The 18242-nt window shown below is 34.9% G+C and overlaps 2 protein-coding genes across 3 annotated transcripts in view; one reads left to right on the top strand and one right to left on the bottom strand.

Moving 5' to 3' along the window:
- The first annotated feature begins 5621 nt into the window (after nt 1-5621).
- On the top strand, nt 5622-9839 carry LOC132056836 (haloacid dehalogenase-like hydrolase domain-containing protein Sgpp). 2 transcript variants are annotated; one of them, XM_059449212.1, is made up of 5 exons: nt 5622-5829; nt 7809-7926; nt 8026-8180; nt 8917-9178; nt 9283-9839. In XM_059449212.1, exons 1-5 carry the CDS (start codon nt 5684-5686, stop codon nt 9472-9474), a joined length of 873 nt encoding a protein of 290 aa, XP_059305195.1. In that variant the 5' UTR covers nt 5622-5683; the 3' UTR covers nt 9475-9839. The 2 variants fall into 2 exon arrangements, with proteins under 2 accessions (XP_059305195.1, XP_059305203.1); XM_059449220.1 differs by having other exon boundaries at nt 5623-5829; nt 7812-7926.
- A 3854-nt stretch (nt 9840-13693) lies between these two features.
- LOC132056830 (NAD-dependent malic enzyme 62 kDa isoform, mitochondrial) overlaps nt 13694-18242 on the bottom strand; it is a 31414-nt gene continuing 26865 nt past the window's right edge. Inside the window, exons 15-19 of the mRNA XM_059449200.1 lie at nt 17950-18004; nt 17771-17842; nt 17605-17667; nt 16581-16695; nt 13694-14183 (exon numbers count right to left, since the gene is read on the bottom strand). Of these exons, the coding sequence (XP_059305183.1) occupies nt 14109-14183; nt 16581-16695; nt 17605-17667; nt 17771-17842; nt 17950-18004 (380 nt within the window). The 3' untranslated portion in view covers nt 13694-14108. The remainder of the gene's footprint in view (nt 14184-16580; nt 16696-17604; nt 17668-17770; nt 17843-17949; nt 18005-18242) is intronic.

The raw sequence follows: 18242 nt of genomic DNA, 5'->3' as shown, positions 1-18242 counted from the left end.
AAAAAAAAGAAAAAAAAAGAGAAAGAAGATAGTGTGGTTTCAGGGGTATAGCGCCGGTGGGAGAGTTCTAGGAAGAAAGGACAAGGAGTGGTGGGGTAGGTGGGGTGGGGTTTAGAAAATAGGTATTTTTATTTATTTTTTACTGAAAAATAGCTTTTTCTTTTCTTTTTCCTAGTAATTTATTTTAAATTATTATTTGCACTCAAATGCCACATGTCATCTTTTTAATTAGTTACCGTGCCACATCACCAACAAGTGTATTACACACACTTTGTAATTTTAGCTGATTGAGCGAAAAGTGTCTAATAATAAAAATTTTGAGCAATTAAGAGCGTTTGGATTAGGCTTATAGGCTAAAAAATTTGTTTGCACGGTACATATAAGCGAAAAAAAAATAAGTTAAAAATTAGTCAACTTATTTTTTTTTGGCTTATAAATTTGTTTTGGACATATAAGCCGCTTTAGATAAAGCTAAGTTAAATGAGTCAATTATTTTTTTTGAGCTTATTTTAAGCACAAATGACTTTAGAGTATTACACCAAACACTCAAAAAAGGCCGAAAACGATAAGCCAACTTATAAGCCAATCCAAACGGGCTCTAAGTGTTCAATAGGTAAAAGGCTTAGCTGAGGTGTCTAAGTGAAGAATGTTTCCTTGGCACAGGTGTCTTCCAATGGGTTCAGCCCTGGATCTTTATCCGAAAATGGGATACATTGGACGGCAAATCACAAAGCCTCCATCACTGACAAAAAAAAAAATTCTAATACCAAACAGTGAGATGAGAGACTAAGCAATTAACCATTGTAAGCAAGGGAAATAACATGAAGTTGAATCGAATCTAAGCTTTCGTTCCTTTTTTCATATACTAATTTTCTGATTCCAATATGCATTTAATTTTCTTGTTAATTGCCAGACTTTGTATTTCTTCTTCTTTTAATTCTTGTTAAATGAGAAATTAGGAGGAAATGAGGGTAAAATAAAAGGTCTTGATCAATACTCTCCGTTCATTTTTACTTGTTCAGTATTTCAAAAATAGATTTTCACTTTTACTTGCCACTTTTAGCATATCAAGATAAGACAAATATTTTTTTTCTGTTTTACCCATTATATTCATTACTCACTTCAAAATATTTTTGAAATCCAATAAAAATATGCATCAATTAATATGGGTACATTGTAAATTATGCACTTCATTTATTATTTCTTAAATAGCGTAAAAAGTCCAAAGTGGACAAGTAAAAGTGAACAGAGGGAGTATATTTTTATTGGGTCCGGTTAATAATATGGTTAAAATTGGTACTTTTTTATTTCTTTCAATTTTGGCTTTAAATAAAAATTTCATGTCAATAGCATTTAATTAAAAATCACTTAAATAGGTTGGGTGACTTTGTAAGTGAAACACCAATAGTTGAATGACTTTCTGATTAGATAACAAAGTTGAGTGACTTTCTGAGTGAACAAGCCATAATTGAGTGACTTTGTGGTTAGAAAACAAAATTGAGTGACTTTCTGAGTGAACTAATCATAGTTGAGTGATCATCTGAGATATTATCCCCTATTTTGTGCTAGTCTTTAATTTTTGTCCCTCATAACAAATAGTAACTTTTTTTGCGAGCATAAATTTATATTCCACATCATAATATCTCACAAGTTATGCATTTTTTTGCACGGATTGCCCTTCTTTTGGGGTGCTCTTTAAATTTTACCCCTCATATTTGTGGTCTTTAAATTTTGCCCCCATATTCTTTGGTCTTTAATTTTTTGCCCTTCGCGTTGCAACCCTGAGCTTCGCGCAAAAATCATGAGGTTCTGGGTTCGAACCCATGCTCAAGCATAATTAAAAAAAAAAAAAATCACGAGGCAAGGTTTGGGTCGCGTGTATCTTGGAGCGGCATACATTGTTAAGGAATAACCAAAGTTATGCGGACCCGGCATACTCACGCTTTAAATGGGCGGACTTGGCATAAGTATGCGGGTCGGTCCGTATTTTGGTTATTCCCCAACAAATGTATGCGGTCCCAGATACTTATGGGCGAATGACTTTTAGTTGCCTTAACTAAAAGTCTTTTCCTAGCTTATGCTTGTATGGGCGAGACTTTTAGTTAAGGCATAACTAAAAGTATGCCAATAAGGCATAACTTTTCTTAAGACATAGACTTTGCCTTATAAGAACTTTTGGGAATTATCTTAAGGAAAGTTTCGCCTTTAGGCATACTTTTAGTTATGCGCTTATGAGTACAAGAATGACATTGATAACTAAAAAGTATGCCCCAAGGCGGAACTTTTCCTTAAGGCATAAACTTTACACTTATAAGGCGGAAGTTATAGTTATGCGGGGTTCGGCATAACTTTAGTTATTCCTTAAGGAAAAAGTTCCACGCATTTACGAAGATGCACAAGTATGTCTTACGGGCACACTTTTTTGTTAGGCATAAATAAAAGTTTACCTTGAAAAGTAAAATATATATATATATATATATATATATATATATATATATGCCTCAAGGCAAAGTACGCTACCGTCGAGCGGACTTTGGTTAAACATAATTAAAATTACAGGGTGGGGGCATAGCGAAATTTAAACTTCACCTTGCGAATTTTTTAAAATTTTTTGACTGAGTGGGGGTTCGAACCTGGAACCCATGGGTTTTAGCCGAAGGGCAAAATTTAAAGATTACAAATATGAGGGGCAAAATTTAAAGACCACCCCAAAAGAAGGGCAATTCTGCGAATTGCCCGTATGCACCACGTCCTTAAAGAATTGATGTCCACTAAGCATAAGTTCAATTGCTAAAGGGCAAAAATTAACCACCGGCCCATTTGAAAGGCAATTCGCGCAATTTCTACGATTAGGTACACACGACCTAATAATTTTGACACTCACATTGGCTTTTGGTTTCTCATTCGTTGTTTGATATTCTATTTGAGCTCGATTAATTTGTATTCCTCAGAAAATCTCACTGTTAGGTAAAATGCTTCCTACTAAAAACATATCCATATGTAGGTCTCAAATTTAATTAATAATGGAGAAATACTTACCACTCTACTACAATCTTTGATAGTTTTTTGCAGTCATTTGTTTTACTTTTCTTTAATTGTTTTACATGGGTGAATTTCAGGTATATATAGTCAGTTGAGATACTATATAAGCACGTTCCTCATCTTGAAACAACTAAAAATTATTTGGTTTGCAAACAAGTTAATATATAAACTATAGATAAAAATAAGAATAAGTTATTAATAATCCTTAGATTATTATATTTATCCTCGAATTTTTGTTTTGTATATAAAAAGTTTATCGATATTGTATTAGCTAGTTGTATAATCATATGTGATTCACATAATTCACATTAAACAATTAAAAATGGAAGGCTAAGTTGGGTTTCAAAGCCAGAGTTTCAAACTCTGCCTAAAGGTTAAAAAAAAAAGAAATTAATTTGCTGGAATTTTGCAAACCTCTGCCTTAAGGCCATTTGCCTTAAGGCCTAATTTTGGGTAAAAGTTTGCCTTAAGGCATCCAACTTATGCCTTACGATTTTTTTATTTTTTAAGCTGAACCTGAACGACAGGACGCCGAGTGATAAGCGAAAATTAAAAATTAAAGACCACCAATTTGAGGGACATTCCTGCAAATTACCCAACAAATTTCTGATGGCCATGTAGTGTCTTTTTCCCAAAAAAAAATTCTCTTGATTTTAGACTATAATTTTGTTTAAACCAATCACATACAATCTTCCTTAAAACATGGTCTGAATTTTTGTTCGTGAAATTGTCAACGATTCCTCTTCCTAACCATGGAATTAAGTTGGAGAGACCGGGGGGTTGATGGATACATGTAAAGCGAAAACGAGACTAGCGCACTATATATTCAGATCATTTAATTTAAGGGATCGGACTGGTGGAGCATGTCAATTTAATAATTAATTAAAATGAATAGTTTTTTTATTTTTGAAAAAATAGGCTTAATTTTTTTTCTTCACATAAGCAATTATCAACCGAAAATATTACCTGAATTGGTTGGGTGACTTTTTCGTTAAAAATTGAAAAAAGTGATATTTGAAATAATTTTCATTAGTTGAGGAACCTTTTTATTAAAAAATTTAAAAAATGACTTTTGAGATAATTTGTCTTAGTTGAGTGACTTTTATGTTTAAAAAATTAAAGAATGACTTTTGAGATAATTAATAGTATTACTTAATTGATTGTATCTGTGTGAGGAATCAAAATGAATGGTTTCTTTCCTAATTTGGAAAGAAATTCACATCAATGAATGATTTACTGATACACAAATTTTCACCTTAACCAAAGATTCAAAAGTCTTCTCTCTTTCTTAAATGTCGTGACCGGTAATATTTAGGATTCGTTATAAATTGAAACGGATGGAGTATTACTTAATTGACTATATAAATCTCGAGGAATCAAGTTAAACTTCCTTCATCGTAGTTGGGCAAAAGAACCATCAATGATGTCGTGGATGAATGAGATTTTCCGATTCAAAGATATCGGGTTCGAGGACTGAAATGTAGAAAACCACACACATTTAGTGAATTTTAAACAAATCGATCCAAAATGACAAAATTTAAATTATGTTTGCTGGTGAATCTCGAATACCAAATGATTAAACTAAAAACAAATGGGCAAAAGAGAATATTCGAACAATTCTTGGCCAATGAATGATTGGTCGGTGAATAACAAAAGTGAGTGGGATCCCAGGACGAAACCACAGAACCACACACACCTCACCACCACATCCCTTAATAAACAAAATCGAGAAAATGACAAAAACGGTTCCTTATGTTTGAGGGTAGCTCAAATTAGTTCATGAAGTATGCACCGAACAGTTTTGGTCCTTTAAGTTTGTTAAAAGCTAACACTTTTAGTCTCTGTCAAATACACATCGAACTCTGTCCGTTAGTTTTGACGGAAACTATAAAAAAAAAAAAATGAATTAGTGGGAACTCACATTTAGAGTTACAATTCTTGTAATTTCTATAGTATTTCTTATTTATTTCTAGTATTTGGTACTCTCTCCGTGTCATACTTAATCGTATCTTACTTTTTTTTTTTTTGAATACAACATCTAAAAAGAGTATATCTTCCGTCGTTACATATGTTAGTAAGTTAACAATTTAAACATAATTTTACATGGCAAGTTTATAACCACAAGATTTAAAAAGGACATTTTAAAATACATTATATACATATTTAATATAAGGTAATGACAATACAAGATTCATATGTCTATCTTTATTTTTAAATTTTGTGTACTAATCAAACTAAGACACTTAAATTGGGATGGAGGGAGTACAACTTTTCGATGTGTAATTTCTATATTTTATACTCCATCCTTTAGTATCTAGTGCACATTTTAGGATTTAACGGGACTTTCTTGATGTTTATGGTTAAATCTTTTTTCACCACTGTTTCTATCAAATCTAACAAAGATGAATTGTTAAGTATTTGATGGAGCTCAAAATTGTTAACCTTTTGCCAACTTAAAGGACCAAAACTATTTCAATGCATAGTTAAGGGACTATTTTGAACCTACACTCAAATATAAGGTACCATTTTTGTCATTTTCTCAAACAAAACCCATTAAATTAGAAAGCCTTTTGTATACTCCAAGATAGTGGGAAGTTAAGATTTTCATCATTTGCAATTTCATCATATCTGAAAAAACTATATGACAGCTCTGCTTTCTTTTTGCAATGTTCCTTCCTATGTACTTACCAACAACAAACAGTTTTATCCAAGAAAGAATCTTTCCAAGATTGCCACAGTAGTTCCTAGGATGTCCTTGTCTTCATCAACTTCTAACCAACAGAAATGGTAACTCCTTTTTTTTGTTTCAATTCAGAAAATATAAAATGTTAGTATTGAATTGTATTTTTCCTTTTTGGGATGTATTGACTTGTATTATCACTCTGTCTGAAAGCTTAATTTGTTAGAGATGCACACTTTATATACTTAGGGTGTGTTTGGTATGAAGGAAAATGTTTTCTTGGAAAACAAGTGGATTTCTTATTTATTTTCTAGTGTTTGGTGAGTAAGAAAAAAAATATTATTCCAAGAATATATTTATGTAATCTAGCAAAACACTATGGTAGTGGGATGGGGTGCGGAGTGGGATGGTCAAGGGGTGAGGGTTGATGGCGTTCGGCGGGTGGGGAGGAGACAATGAACTTGGAATGCCACTTATGGCATTTGTTCTTTCTACTTTCATTCGGGAAGCCATTTTAAGGAACTTGTTTCCGTAGAAAAATGTTTACATTTTAACCAACCAAAAAAAGGAAATTGGAAAACTTTTTCTGCAAAATGTTTCCTTCCATACCAGACAGACCCTTATATATGCTTATGTCTTTAATACGATTCCTCACGTGCCCGGCCTTTTTTATTTTTCATGGATCAAGCTGGTCTAATATTTTTCTATAATGGGTAACAGTGTCAAAATTCACCCAACACAGTGAACATGAATCGAGGGTCGACTCCCACCAATGGCTAAGATGTTCAGTCGACTCCCTCCCCCTTTGTGGGGGTCCCGACCCCTATGACAACAACAAGAAAAACAATATACCCAGTGTAGTCCCACAAGTGGGGTCCGGGGAGGGTGGTGTATACGCAGCCTTACCACTACCTTGTGAGGGTAGAGAGGTTGTTTCTGATAAAGCCTTAGCTCAAGTAACGTATTTCAAAAACAGAACAAAAGGGAAATACATAGTGAAGAAGCCTCGTCGAAAAGGGAGGAGGAAAGAGGCGCTGGTGAACCATCACAATTAGGGATAGCTTTGCTGCCTGACAATATGGAGTAATATGATGAAGTTTAAACCTAGGGAGCTCTAACTGTTCTGATATTACATTGAATTGTGTTACTTTATCTAAAAAGATTAGACTGCCAGAGAGAGTATACACTTATATATGCTTAATTATATCTTAGTTCAGTAGAACTAAGGAAGCATAATATGCGGAACCAGCTTGGCTTAATGTAAATATTGATTGTCAACCTAGTTTTACTTCAAAATTAATTGATGGCTTGACTGAGTTGAGGAATGTCCTTATAAAAAGGCCTTTCTATCTAATTATGTTTTTCAGTAACAAAACCAAAATAGTTTAGATGAACAAGAGTCAGAAATTGTTTGTGTTGTTTCCATAGTGTTTATTTTGCACTTCGTAGCTCAAAAAAGTATGTAACGTACCAAATTATGGCAGAGCCACTCAAGCAAACTTTTGAGCAGGAAAAAATATTGACATCTTTGACTTTTAAATAATTATTGTACTCATCTTAGCAGGATACATAAGTGAAAACAAGATTGTAATTACTCACTCGAAACACTCATTCAATCCAATACGCAGTATCATATTGCATATTTTTCAACAATTTCTACAACTTGTGGCTGGTTCTATTTATTGCAATAGCGAGGCGGAAATCATTTAGTTTGGATTTTTCTGGTTAAAAAGAATATAGGATTCCTGATTATTCAGACAGAAAGAAATACCTCAAATAAGGCCATTGTGACACCCATCAAAGGAGTAGTTCCCCACCCAGGAGCTACTTTACCATATTCCGAATTCAGTGGTTTAGAAGATCTTTGTCCTATCCATTAGACAATGGATGCTTTTCATTCTGATTTTTTTTTTTTTTTTTTTGGTATTTTAACTTTTTGTTTGAAATTTTGTCTTACCATAACGACTTGTAGTATATTTTCTAGCATCTTTATGAAGAATTGGAACTTCTGTGTCTAGCATATATATAGAAAAGTGGATTTCTGTATGGCATTGCTTCACTTACTAAACGTCCGTTTTCCTGGAAGCAGTAAATGTTCATTAGCAGTTGATGCTCCATTGGAAGCAATATTATTCGATATTGATGGAACGTTATGTGATTCAGATCCTATCCACTACTATGCCTTTCGAGAAATGCTTCAAGAGGTTGTATTGCCTTGTCCTTCTGCTATGATCAGTTCCAACTCTGTGCTATGAAATCGAGGAGATAGTTTTTGTTTAACTAAAAGTTTTTATTTCAAACAGATAGGTTTCAATGGTGGAGAACCTATAAGTGAGGAGTTCTTCATAAAGAATATTAGCGGTATGCATAATGATGAGCTCTGTCGTGTCCTCTTCCCAGATTGGGATTTCAAGAGAGCTATCAAATTTATGGATGATAAGGAAGACATGTTTCGAAGGTAAGCTAGTACTGCATCACCAACAGGCAACAAGTCCATCAATCAAAACGAAGTAATGACAAAAATGGTTTGGGTAGGTTCCAAACAGTCCCTAAAGTATGCTCTGAACAATTTTGATCCTTTAAGTTTGCCAAAAGTTAACACTTTTGGAATCCGTCGAAGTTTTAATGAACTTTGTATGTTAGATTCATTGGGAACTGTGAAAAAAAGAGGATTTAGAGGGAACTCACATTTGGAGGGTCAGTTTCTGCTATTTTTTATCTCTTTCTAGAATTTGGAGCTGTTTTTCCGGTGCAATTTCTTCTATTTTTGGTCTACTTTTTGGTGTCTAGTATAGTTTTTTGTGTTGCAATTTCTAAGATTTGATGAGACTTTATGAGACTTTCCCAAGTGTTTTTGATTAAATCTTTGTTTTCACAATTCCCGTCAAATCTAGCAGACAGTTCATTAAATATTTGACAGAGACCAAAAGTGTTAACTTAAAGGACCAAAACTCTTCAGAGCATACTTTTGGAACTATTTTGAACCTTCTCCAAAACAGCATCAGATTTTCCAGTATATGACCGATAAATAGCATGATTCGGATCAGAATCTATCTAAATTGCGGAACTTGGCACACTAGGCCGAAACCTATGAGTTCTTCTACAGAACCAGCTAAATTACATTAAATAAAGTATACTCGCTTGCTATAATATTTTGAAACCAATCCTAACAACATCTCTGTGAAAATCCACAGAATTGCATCAGAACAGTTAAAACCATTGGATGGCCTTGAGGAGGTATGCAAATGGATCGAGAACCACGGTCTGAAACGAGCAGCTGTCACTAATGCTCCGAGACCGAATGCTGAGCTGATAATCTCAATGCTAGGGCTTTCGGATTTCTTTGAATTACTTGTCATCGGAAGTGAATGTGAACGAGCAAAACCTTTTCCAGACCCTTACTTGAAGGCTCTTCAGGAACTTGGAGTATCTCCTAAGCACGCATTTGTTTTTGAGGTACGGGAAGCACATAAAATCTATATGAGAGAAGTGCATAAACAAAAAATTTTGGAGAACAACAATATGTTTATTTTTTGTTGTTTCTTTTTCCACATGAGCAGGATTCTATTTCTGGAATAAAAGCTGGAGTTGCAGCTGGCATGCCGGTTGTAGGTTTAGGTCTAAGGAACCCCGAAAATTTACTATCGGAGGCTGGGGCAACATTTGTTATCAAGGATTTCAAGGACTCAAAGTTATGGGCAGCTCTAGAAGAGTTGGAAACAGAAATTCCTGCAGGAAAAATCAAAACATGAGTTGGAAGCTGGTGATGTAGACTATGTTGCTCGGACTTTTCAAAAAAAGCCACTAGGTGGGTGTCGGATCCTCCAAAAGTAGTGCATTTTTGGGAACCCGACACGGGTGCGGCAACATTTTGAAGAGTCCGACAACTTCGAGCAACATAGGATGTAGACCGTCATATCAGCATAAAGGTCATTCTTTTCCTTAAAATTCTTTTATTCAACATCTAAACAAACTTCATAGTGGTTTGTGATATGTCCACTACTATCGATTACCTCCTGTTGTTGTTTGTGTAATATTACTCTCTCTATTTATTTTATATGACACTTCTTAAAAAAAATTGGTTCTTTGGTTCCAAACAGAATGACACATTTCTATATCTGGAAACTCTTTAAGAGTACTTTTATTAAGTGTCAAAAGTCCCCCTTTCTTAAACTCAATGCAGAGTCAAACACCGGCATGTATGTTTTTATTTATTTGTGGTTGAGTATCTTTATAGCAAAATTATTAATAGTCATGTATCTTTTCTTGTTCTTTATGGTATTTGGTGCTTTCTGGGCAAAAACAACATCTAATTTATTAAACTGTGCCTCTATTTTATCGTTTTCTTTTTGACTCTGTAGATCTCTAGTGGGACAATCGTATGGTCATGATTGGAAATGCTGTTCATGTCAAATTACTAATCATGAAATAGTAATGAAATGTTATTCATCTCGAATTACTATTCATGACTAGTAGTGGAAATGTTGTTCACACACATCCGGATTCTATCATCATTCAAGAGACAGAGGACATTAGAAGCAGAAAATGTTTAATACACAACAAAGAATTGAAAATACATTAAATTAAAGCTCCAAAATCATCCGTGGAAATGATTTCTTTTTTGCTTTGACTAAAACATGTCTCTGTCATAAACTTATGACTTCTATCTACTAACGGATCACTTTTTATTCCAATCTGGCGTTTGCATTTCAAATTTGTTCATTCGGTCATGGGAGTTCTCTAGTAGCGGATCCAGGATTTTGTCGCAATGGTTGAGTTATCCGTCGTATGCCAGCTCCAGGAGCTGTGGGGTAGTTCTTCATGCCTAACAATCTAGCTAACACATTAGGAATAAGCCCATGAGCGAACTCTAGAAGTATCAGACCGTCTGCAATGGTTCGTCCCTAGTGCCTTTGAACGAACTAAAGGGCCACTATTCAACTCCCTTTGAGGTTTGACCCGCCAACCAACTCTATTGACTACGAGTGACACCCTTACTGCCACTCTATAAAACGTACATGCGATTTCACCTCATGCGACTTCTCATTCAACTGTTTCGGTTTAGAAAAGTTTTCATTCAGAAGATCAGAACTAAATTAGGTTTTATAAAGGAAAAGAAGTTGGTATGTTTTCAAATGTACCGACTTCAAATGTACTCCAAAAACTCGTTCTCAAAAACTAATCCAGCATAATATCGCTCCAAAAAAAAATTCCAATTATTGGTGGTGTTTGGATTTGTTTCTGGCTTTGATTTACTTTACAAAATATTTTTGGAGAAAAGTTTTGCATTGGGACCACCGTTTGAGAATAAGATTTCGGAGCACTTATTTTACTTTTTTCCAATTAACTAATTGTTTTGGTCCAAAAGATATTGTTCGTTTTCAGAAAATTAATATGTTATTTTACAATCAACCACACTTGTTACACTTTTCAAAAGCTAAAGCAACTGTAATGCAAATTGAAATGATACCTCAACGAGATTAAGTGCCAAATCCAGTTTTCTGCAAATGACCACAGAAATACGTATATAAGTGGAATTGAAATCGATGTTTTATTTACCTACCTAGGATTTCGTGTAGATAATCATAGATATTGTTGTCCCTAGGACCCATTTTGGTCATAAATATTATTCATTTTTTTCCGAAATAATTTTTCACTTTCTTTGATAATCAATTTTTTGTCATAAAAATTTTAAATTCAACTTGAAGATGTATTTCAAACTTAGGGCTCGTCTGGTTGAAAACAACTTATCCCGGGATTACTTATTCTACCCTCAAGGTGGAATAATCCCGGGATAACTAATCCCGAGTTTTTATTAACCAAAGTTACGCATGAAATAAGCGCACTAAATTTTATTTAAATTATTTTTTTTATTACTATGCATCGTACCAAATGAGCCCTTAGGAAACAACTTACCACCTGCTTTCCAACTCACTTTTCACTTTGGCTAAATATACATGTGAGCCCTTAAACTTATCTTTTGCACTTAATTATTTGTGGGCCCTCTTATCTTTTGTTTGATCTTTTTTTGTTCCTTTGCTTCTTTCTTTTTCCTTTCCGTTTTCTCTGTGCAATGCTTCTTCACTACAGAAACTTCATTTTTGCCGATTCCATCACACCACACAGGATCAACCCACTACTACGGCCCATGAACACCCACAAAATCCCTCTTTTCTGAAGGAGATCAAGTCGGCGTAATTTTGACCTTTCATCTTTTATAAAAACAACATCAACAAATGTAAAAGGAAAATTTATCTAGAAAAATTTCCTCAGCAAACTTCCATTTTTTCCGGTCAATCTTCTACCATATTCCTATCTCTCATTCTAATCTTCTTTCTCTTAGAATTATTATGCAAAAAATAATTACCAATAAATTACAAATTATTTTCACAAGTTAAAACCATTTCAAATTCTTAAATCTGAAATGGGTAGTGAAAAATGTTGAATCTAAAATGGGTAATCGAAAATGTAGTTGGGTTACCAATTGTGAATCTGAAATTTTTGTTTGTTGGTGATTTGTTAGTCAAAATTGGTTTGCAAGATAATGGCTAGGATGAAAAAAATGAAAAAAGAAGAAGAGGGGTCACTGGAGGTGGCGTGAAGGTGGTGCTCTGAAGAAGAAGGGTTTGGGGGTGGGGGTGGTGTGAAGGTGGAGGAGAAGAGGGGTGGGGCGGAGGAGTGGGGGCGGGTGGTGAAATGAAGAAGAAGATGAAAAATCAATTTTTTTATTAAAATTTAAAAATCATTTTTTACTTTAATTTTGTGAATTAAAAAAAAAAAGTAAAAAGTATAAATATATTGTATTTCTGACGTGGGTTGACGTGGGATATCTTTAGGCAATTTTTCCGTGGCGCGCATGTGGATCACACCATGAGAGTGGTTTTATACCTCATAAGGTGGTATTAATTCCAATTTAAAGAAGAATAGGGGGTAAATAGGTCGCCCGATTAGTTGGAGTGTGAATTCGACTTTTTGGGTATAGTTTAAGTGTGATTCGATGTATTTTGCCTAAGTAATTGTCTTAGTTAAGGTGTCTAAATGGACAAGTTTAAGAGCCCATACATGCATTCAGCCTTTCACTTTTGAAATTATATTTAAATCAAGAACATTATTCTGGATAGTCTTTGCAAAAAATATAACCAACTATATGGAATCTACGGCCAACTCCATCTTCAACTTCAACCCCATAAATTCCAAATAAAATGAAAAATATTTGGAATCTATGGCCAAACGCCTACTTAAGTTTCGTACATAGTTTTCAGCTGCTTGAACATTTTACATTGTCTCTATATCTACAGAATCATGTTTGAGAAATTCAGAAGTTGTCTGTTAATTTATAAAGTTTGTAAGCCCTTTAAAAACTTGTGTCTTCGTCTAGTATGCCATCTGAAGGAAAAGCCTTTTAGTCCAAGGAGCAGAGATGCTAGAAATCCTCCAAGGGTTTTGCCATAATAGATTATGGTTCAAGAGTCTTGGAAAAAGACTCCATGAATAAATTTGTTATTCCCATAGCGCCACATGGTATGCCAAACACGATGAAATATGTGCTCTAGCCATGCACCTTCAATAACAATATACCCTGTATAATCCCACAAGTGGGGGCTTGTGAGGGGGGTTGGGGGGTTGGGAGATGTATGCAGACTTTACCTTACCTTACCTTTCCTTTGTGGGGTAGAGAGGTTGTTTCTAATAGATCCCCAACTCAAGAAACTCTCATTTTTCAAAAAATGTTTGAAAGAGATGCAAGAATAAAAGCTAATATAAAAATATAGAAGACAGAAAAGTACCGACGGTATAAATATCGAAGATAACCAAAGTAAGGAAAACCATCACCATGAACTTTAATTCTCAAAATTTATCCCGTTTTATTTTGTAGTAATAATTTTTTGGGGGACGACGTGAATAGTAAGGATAACCATCACCATGAACTTTAATTCTCAAAATTTATCCCGTTTTATTTTGTAGTAATAATTTTTGGGGGAGACGACGTGAATACTTTATTGTACAAGTCAAAATGAGTACACAGAACTATCAGAACTTCCAACACTTGTACACAACATCTACATCAAAGGGCAATTTATAGTACATTTGTGCAGCAAGAGCCCAGAACATTACATCTGCATAGACGATGCTCAAAATCAGAATGGAAGGAGGAGAAGGGCATTTCTTCCCTTTTACAGACAACCAACTTATGGACCACTCAATAAAAGCTATAATACCAAGAAGTCATCGGCCGATCAAATGTTGAAGAAAGGGATATTACTGGATGCTAAATTAAACATGATGCCATCGTGTCCCAAAATGTACATGATCGCTGATCCACCACGCCCTTGCTGATGTTGCGAGAAACATGAAAAGATGAAGCTTTGCTAGCAGCTACAGATAATCAATCTTTCTTGTAAACCAGTGTTGGATAATCTGGACTCCACATATTGTTCTCCACGAACTCAGATATTTGTGCCTGCAATAGAGTTCCACCAATTAAAATTCCCAAGTTTTGAAATAATATTAATGTGGGCAATTACTACAACCAGCAGAACAAACTTCTCGAACGGTCAAAAAAGTTTTTGGTTTTCCTTAGTTGTAGTTCAATTACATGCTGAATAAAAGCACAGCAGGTATCACATAAGTGGGGGAGACCTTGACAAACGATGGAACATGATAATCCTAACAGAGAGCCAAACCAGTTGAATAAATCTGAATGGATGAATGAGAGAAAGTGCCTTAGGAGGGCTTCCTTGGTATTTCAATTTCTCTCAGGAAGCAAGAAACAAAGTAGCACCTACAAACCTGAGCATACTGTTGGAAGAGGGTATTTTTATGATGATTACGCTACTCCCTTCCTCTAAAAAAGATTTTCGTTCATTTTCTAGAATTATGAAAGATGTACTTTTATCACAGTGGTCAAGATCCCATTATGGTGGAACATTTTATTAGCCAGCTTCTAAAAATTGAGGTGATTGAGCCAAAGGCATTTATATAAATATGCGGAATGGCCTTTATGAAGTAGGTAATATGTGCAATAGCACGTCGAACATATCTCTGTAGTGTAGCGTACTAGTTCATGCTCGAGTCTTTCATTTTTTTTTTATTTTTTTTTTTTATTTTTTTTTTTGCAGATCCTTTTAATTTCCCCATGAGTATCACATTATCCCCCAACTAAGATGCTCTAACTCAGAGTTTGATTCTTCTGTACTTCATTCTTTATGCGCAATAATACAATAGAATTCATATGCTGCTTATACAGTTCCCTTAACCTTACTGTTATGTTTCTCTATTTCATTTCATACTATAGATTCTTTTTTCTTCTATAAATATAATCATAGAACATCAAATTCAAACTCAAGTTAGCTGGTAGATATCAATCAATCCACTAGACCTAGTCAGATGGGGTTGAGTTAGCCCTAAAACCCATTTTATAACATAGTATCAGAGTCAGACCTACCCATCTTGATTTACCGGATGTTGGACTGCCATGTTATATTGTCCACACTCTACATGTCCAGTCCTGGGCGTGCTGAGGTTGGGGGTGGATAGGACTTAGGAGTCAGAAGTCTCACATCGATTGTGCGGTGGGTCAGAAGTCTCACATCAGTTGTGCGATAAGTAATTGGTCTCCTTATATGGTATTTAGGCAATCCTCGCCTTGTGAACTAGCTTTTGGGTTCGGTTGTATGAATTCTCTATATCCATTTGTTATATTTAGCACCATTCCAACATAAAATTATCTTTCTTCTGAGGCAAATAGGTTCTCAGATGTCACACTTATCCCAAAACCAATAGCTAGTTCAATCCTAATTAATAGGTATGGCGAATATGAATTCTTTACTTAAAGTGTGTTCAGTTCTCAGCTAAGTTCTCCATAGTTCTGTAGGTCGTTTGAGATAAGTTCCCCGACTCTCCATATGATTTTAGGCATACCTCATCCTCTTTTATTACCTTCTATCATCATATTATCACACCAACGAACTAGTGCATTAGTAGATGTACGGAGGACATGTCCAAACCATCTAAGGCGTCTTCATTAAATATTATCATCTATGTGTGCTAATTTAACCCTCCATTGGATGTGATCATTGTGATCTTGTCCAATCTTGTCTATTCCCACATCAATTGTACATTCACATTTTTACAACATCAATCTTGCAGGTACATCAGGTCGTAGAGGCCCAACAACTGCTTGCATACATTGTTAGTCTCACATTCATGCTATAGGACTAATCCTTCACCTTGTTAGGCAACCTTTCAGTTGCATAGCACCCTTGTTGCACTCCTCCATTTTGGCTATCCTATTTTAATTCTGTGTTAAATCTCTATCTATCACTGCCATTCTACCAGAAGAATGAACTTAGATATCCAAATTGCCTGCATTTACACACCACAATCTCGTCTAATCTCATTTCACATTCATTCTTCTTATGCCCTCATTCTTATGGAGCCTAGCTTGCAATATATTCTGTCTTAATTCTAGCTTATTACGAGACCCTTTATGCTTCCAGTGGGTTCAATTTAGTTGACTTCCTTGCTAATTCCATCAACTATAACAAATGCAAACAGCACTTACTTCATCCTATATGCTTTTGGTTTGTTCATCCAATAACTGGGTAACTAATTACAGTCAGAATAAAAGTCCCTGGTGCAAAGACAGCTATGGGAACTCCTTGGTATTTACAAAGATGACTGGTACATAGAGAGATACAACAACAACATACCCAGTGAATCCCACAAAGTGGGAGGGTATAGTGTATGCAGACCTTACCCCTACCTTGGTAGATAGGCTGTTTCCGGTAGACCCTCCACATAATGACAAGCAATTCAAAGCATGATAAGAAGGAAATAACGAATGAAGTAAAAATACCTCATCAAGTTTCTGTAACTCTCGGCTGTCCATTTCACGGTATCCTTCTGCCAGATCCTCTTCTATAGCTTCTTTCACCACAGCTGCAGCTACCTTCTTTGTTATATCGCGTATACTGTGATGAAAATAGATCATTAACTTTGTTATTAACAATGTAAATCTCAAGCATATAGAGCAATGACATCTTAGTGATGCATTTCAAAATGTAAAAATGATTCTTCAGATACGGAGAACAAGATCTAAGAAGGTTGAGGAAGTCTGGAGCTTTGTACGACGACATTTACTTGATATCAAAGAAGGTTTCACTGGGATTTTGGCAGATCTTCAGAGCTGCCCCAACTTGAGACAAGTTTCTTATCGGTCCAAACTAAAGAAATTCAGATGCATTTTCTCTGAAATTGAATTTTTTTATTCTGAAATTCTATTTTTGTATATTGTATCGGAAAGAAACTTCTGATTCAAACTGAGAAATTTATATTCCTTATCTATTTTTAGATGGCAGTAAATATGAAATATGAATTGATCTGACAATTCCCAGCAGTAAATGTTTAACTTTGCTGCTAGGAACTGGTTGAGCAGCAACAAAACATGTGAGCGGACTTAGCGCTTTCACATAATTTTTTATGCAAATGACATTCCACAATTTATGTTCCAACAGTTTGATAAAAGGCGAGGGTGTGAGACGATGCGTTTTGCCTACCACGGGCGAGATTTAAGACTCACTGATATAAGCCCAAGGTGTGGGCACAAGTCCCATGAATTTTAATTTTATTAGCTTTTAGTTGAATTAAAAAAAAAAAACCACAGTTACCAACAGTAGATTGAATTTTGCTAGTTATATTTTTATCCTATTTACTTATTCCGACTTAAAAATTAAAATCAACAATTTCTTTTACTAGTCTCAGAGTTCCGGTTCGTATAATCGAAGTACCCTCCCACCCCATAAAATTATTTTTTTTGGGTAACTGAGTTGTCCCCTGTAAACCTGTAAATTGAAGTTCCCTAGTAATCCTAAAGCATATACCTGGATATCGAAGGGTATATAATCCCCTTGAGCACCTCCTCCTCTGTCATATATGCAGCCAAGCTGCAAAATCCACGCTGTAGTTAGAAAATCGAGGTAGAAGCTACCATGTGCTAATAGATCAATAGACTTGAAACTTTACAAAAGCATCGAAAAAGGGAAGTACCACTCTGCTGCAGCCTGTAACATGCCATCTGAAACGATTCTAGATCCAGACAGAAGAGTACCAAGTCCTATTCTGAAGCATGTATGGAAAATATTGTTAGGAGGAAAGAAAGTCAACAGAACAGAGAATATTGAAAAGCTTAGACTAGCTATCTAAACTTTGGACATTTGGAGTCTAACCCAGGAAAAAGGAACATGTTGTTTGCTTGGTTGCAGTGTCCAACCTGACCATTTCCTGCAAAATTCACATGCAGATAAAACATTGTTAACCCAAATAAGATTTACATATTATCATCTGATATCAATTTATCTTGTATGCCTTTATCTATACCAATATCAAGTTTACCAAATTTTTCGTTACAAGATTTTCTATTTTTTATGTTGGCTATACATGATTTGAAGACCATGATTCATCTTTTTCTTGTCGAAAGCAAGAATAAATCATATAAACGTTACACAAAGAAGTAACTCTT

The sequence above is a fragment of the Lycium ferocissimum genome, chromosome 1 (genome assembly GCF_029784015.1).
Source record: "Lycium ferocissimum isolate CSIRO_LF1 chromosome 1, AGI_CSIRO_Lferr_CH_V1, whole genome shotgun sequence".
Lineage (NCBI taxonomy): Eukaryota > Viridiplantae > Streptophyta > Magnoliopsida > Solanales > Solanaceae > Lycium > Lycium ferocissimum.
This window is presented reverse-complemented; position numbering and strand designations above follow the sequence as displayed.

Bases quoted from the DNA above. Each gene is read 5' to 3' on its own strand.
- LOC132056836 (XM_059449212.1), top strand. From the start codon at position 5,684: ATGACAGCTCTGCTTTCTTTTTGCAATGTTCCTTCCTATGTACTTACC. The intron at 8,181-8,916 runs GTAAGCTAGTAC...GAAAATCCACAG, and splicing joins AAGGAAGACATGTTTCGAAG to AATTGCATCAGAACAGTTAA. The intron at 9,179-9,282 runs GTACGGGAAGCA...CCACATGAGCAG, and splicing joins AGCACGCATTTGTTTTTGAG to GATTCTATTTCTGGAATAAA.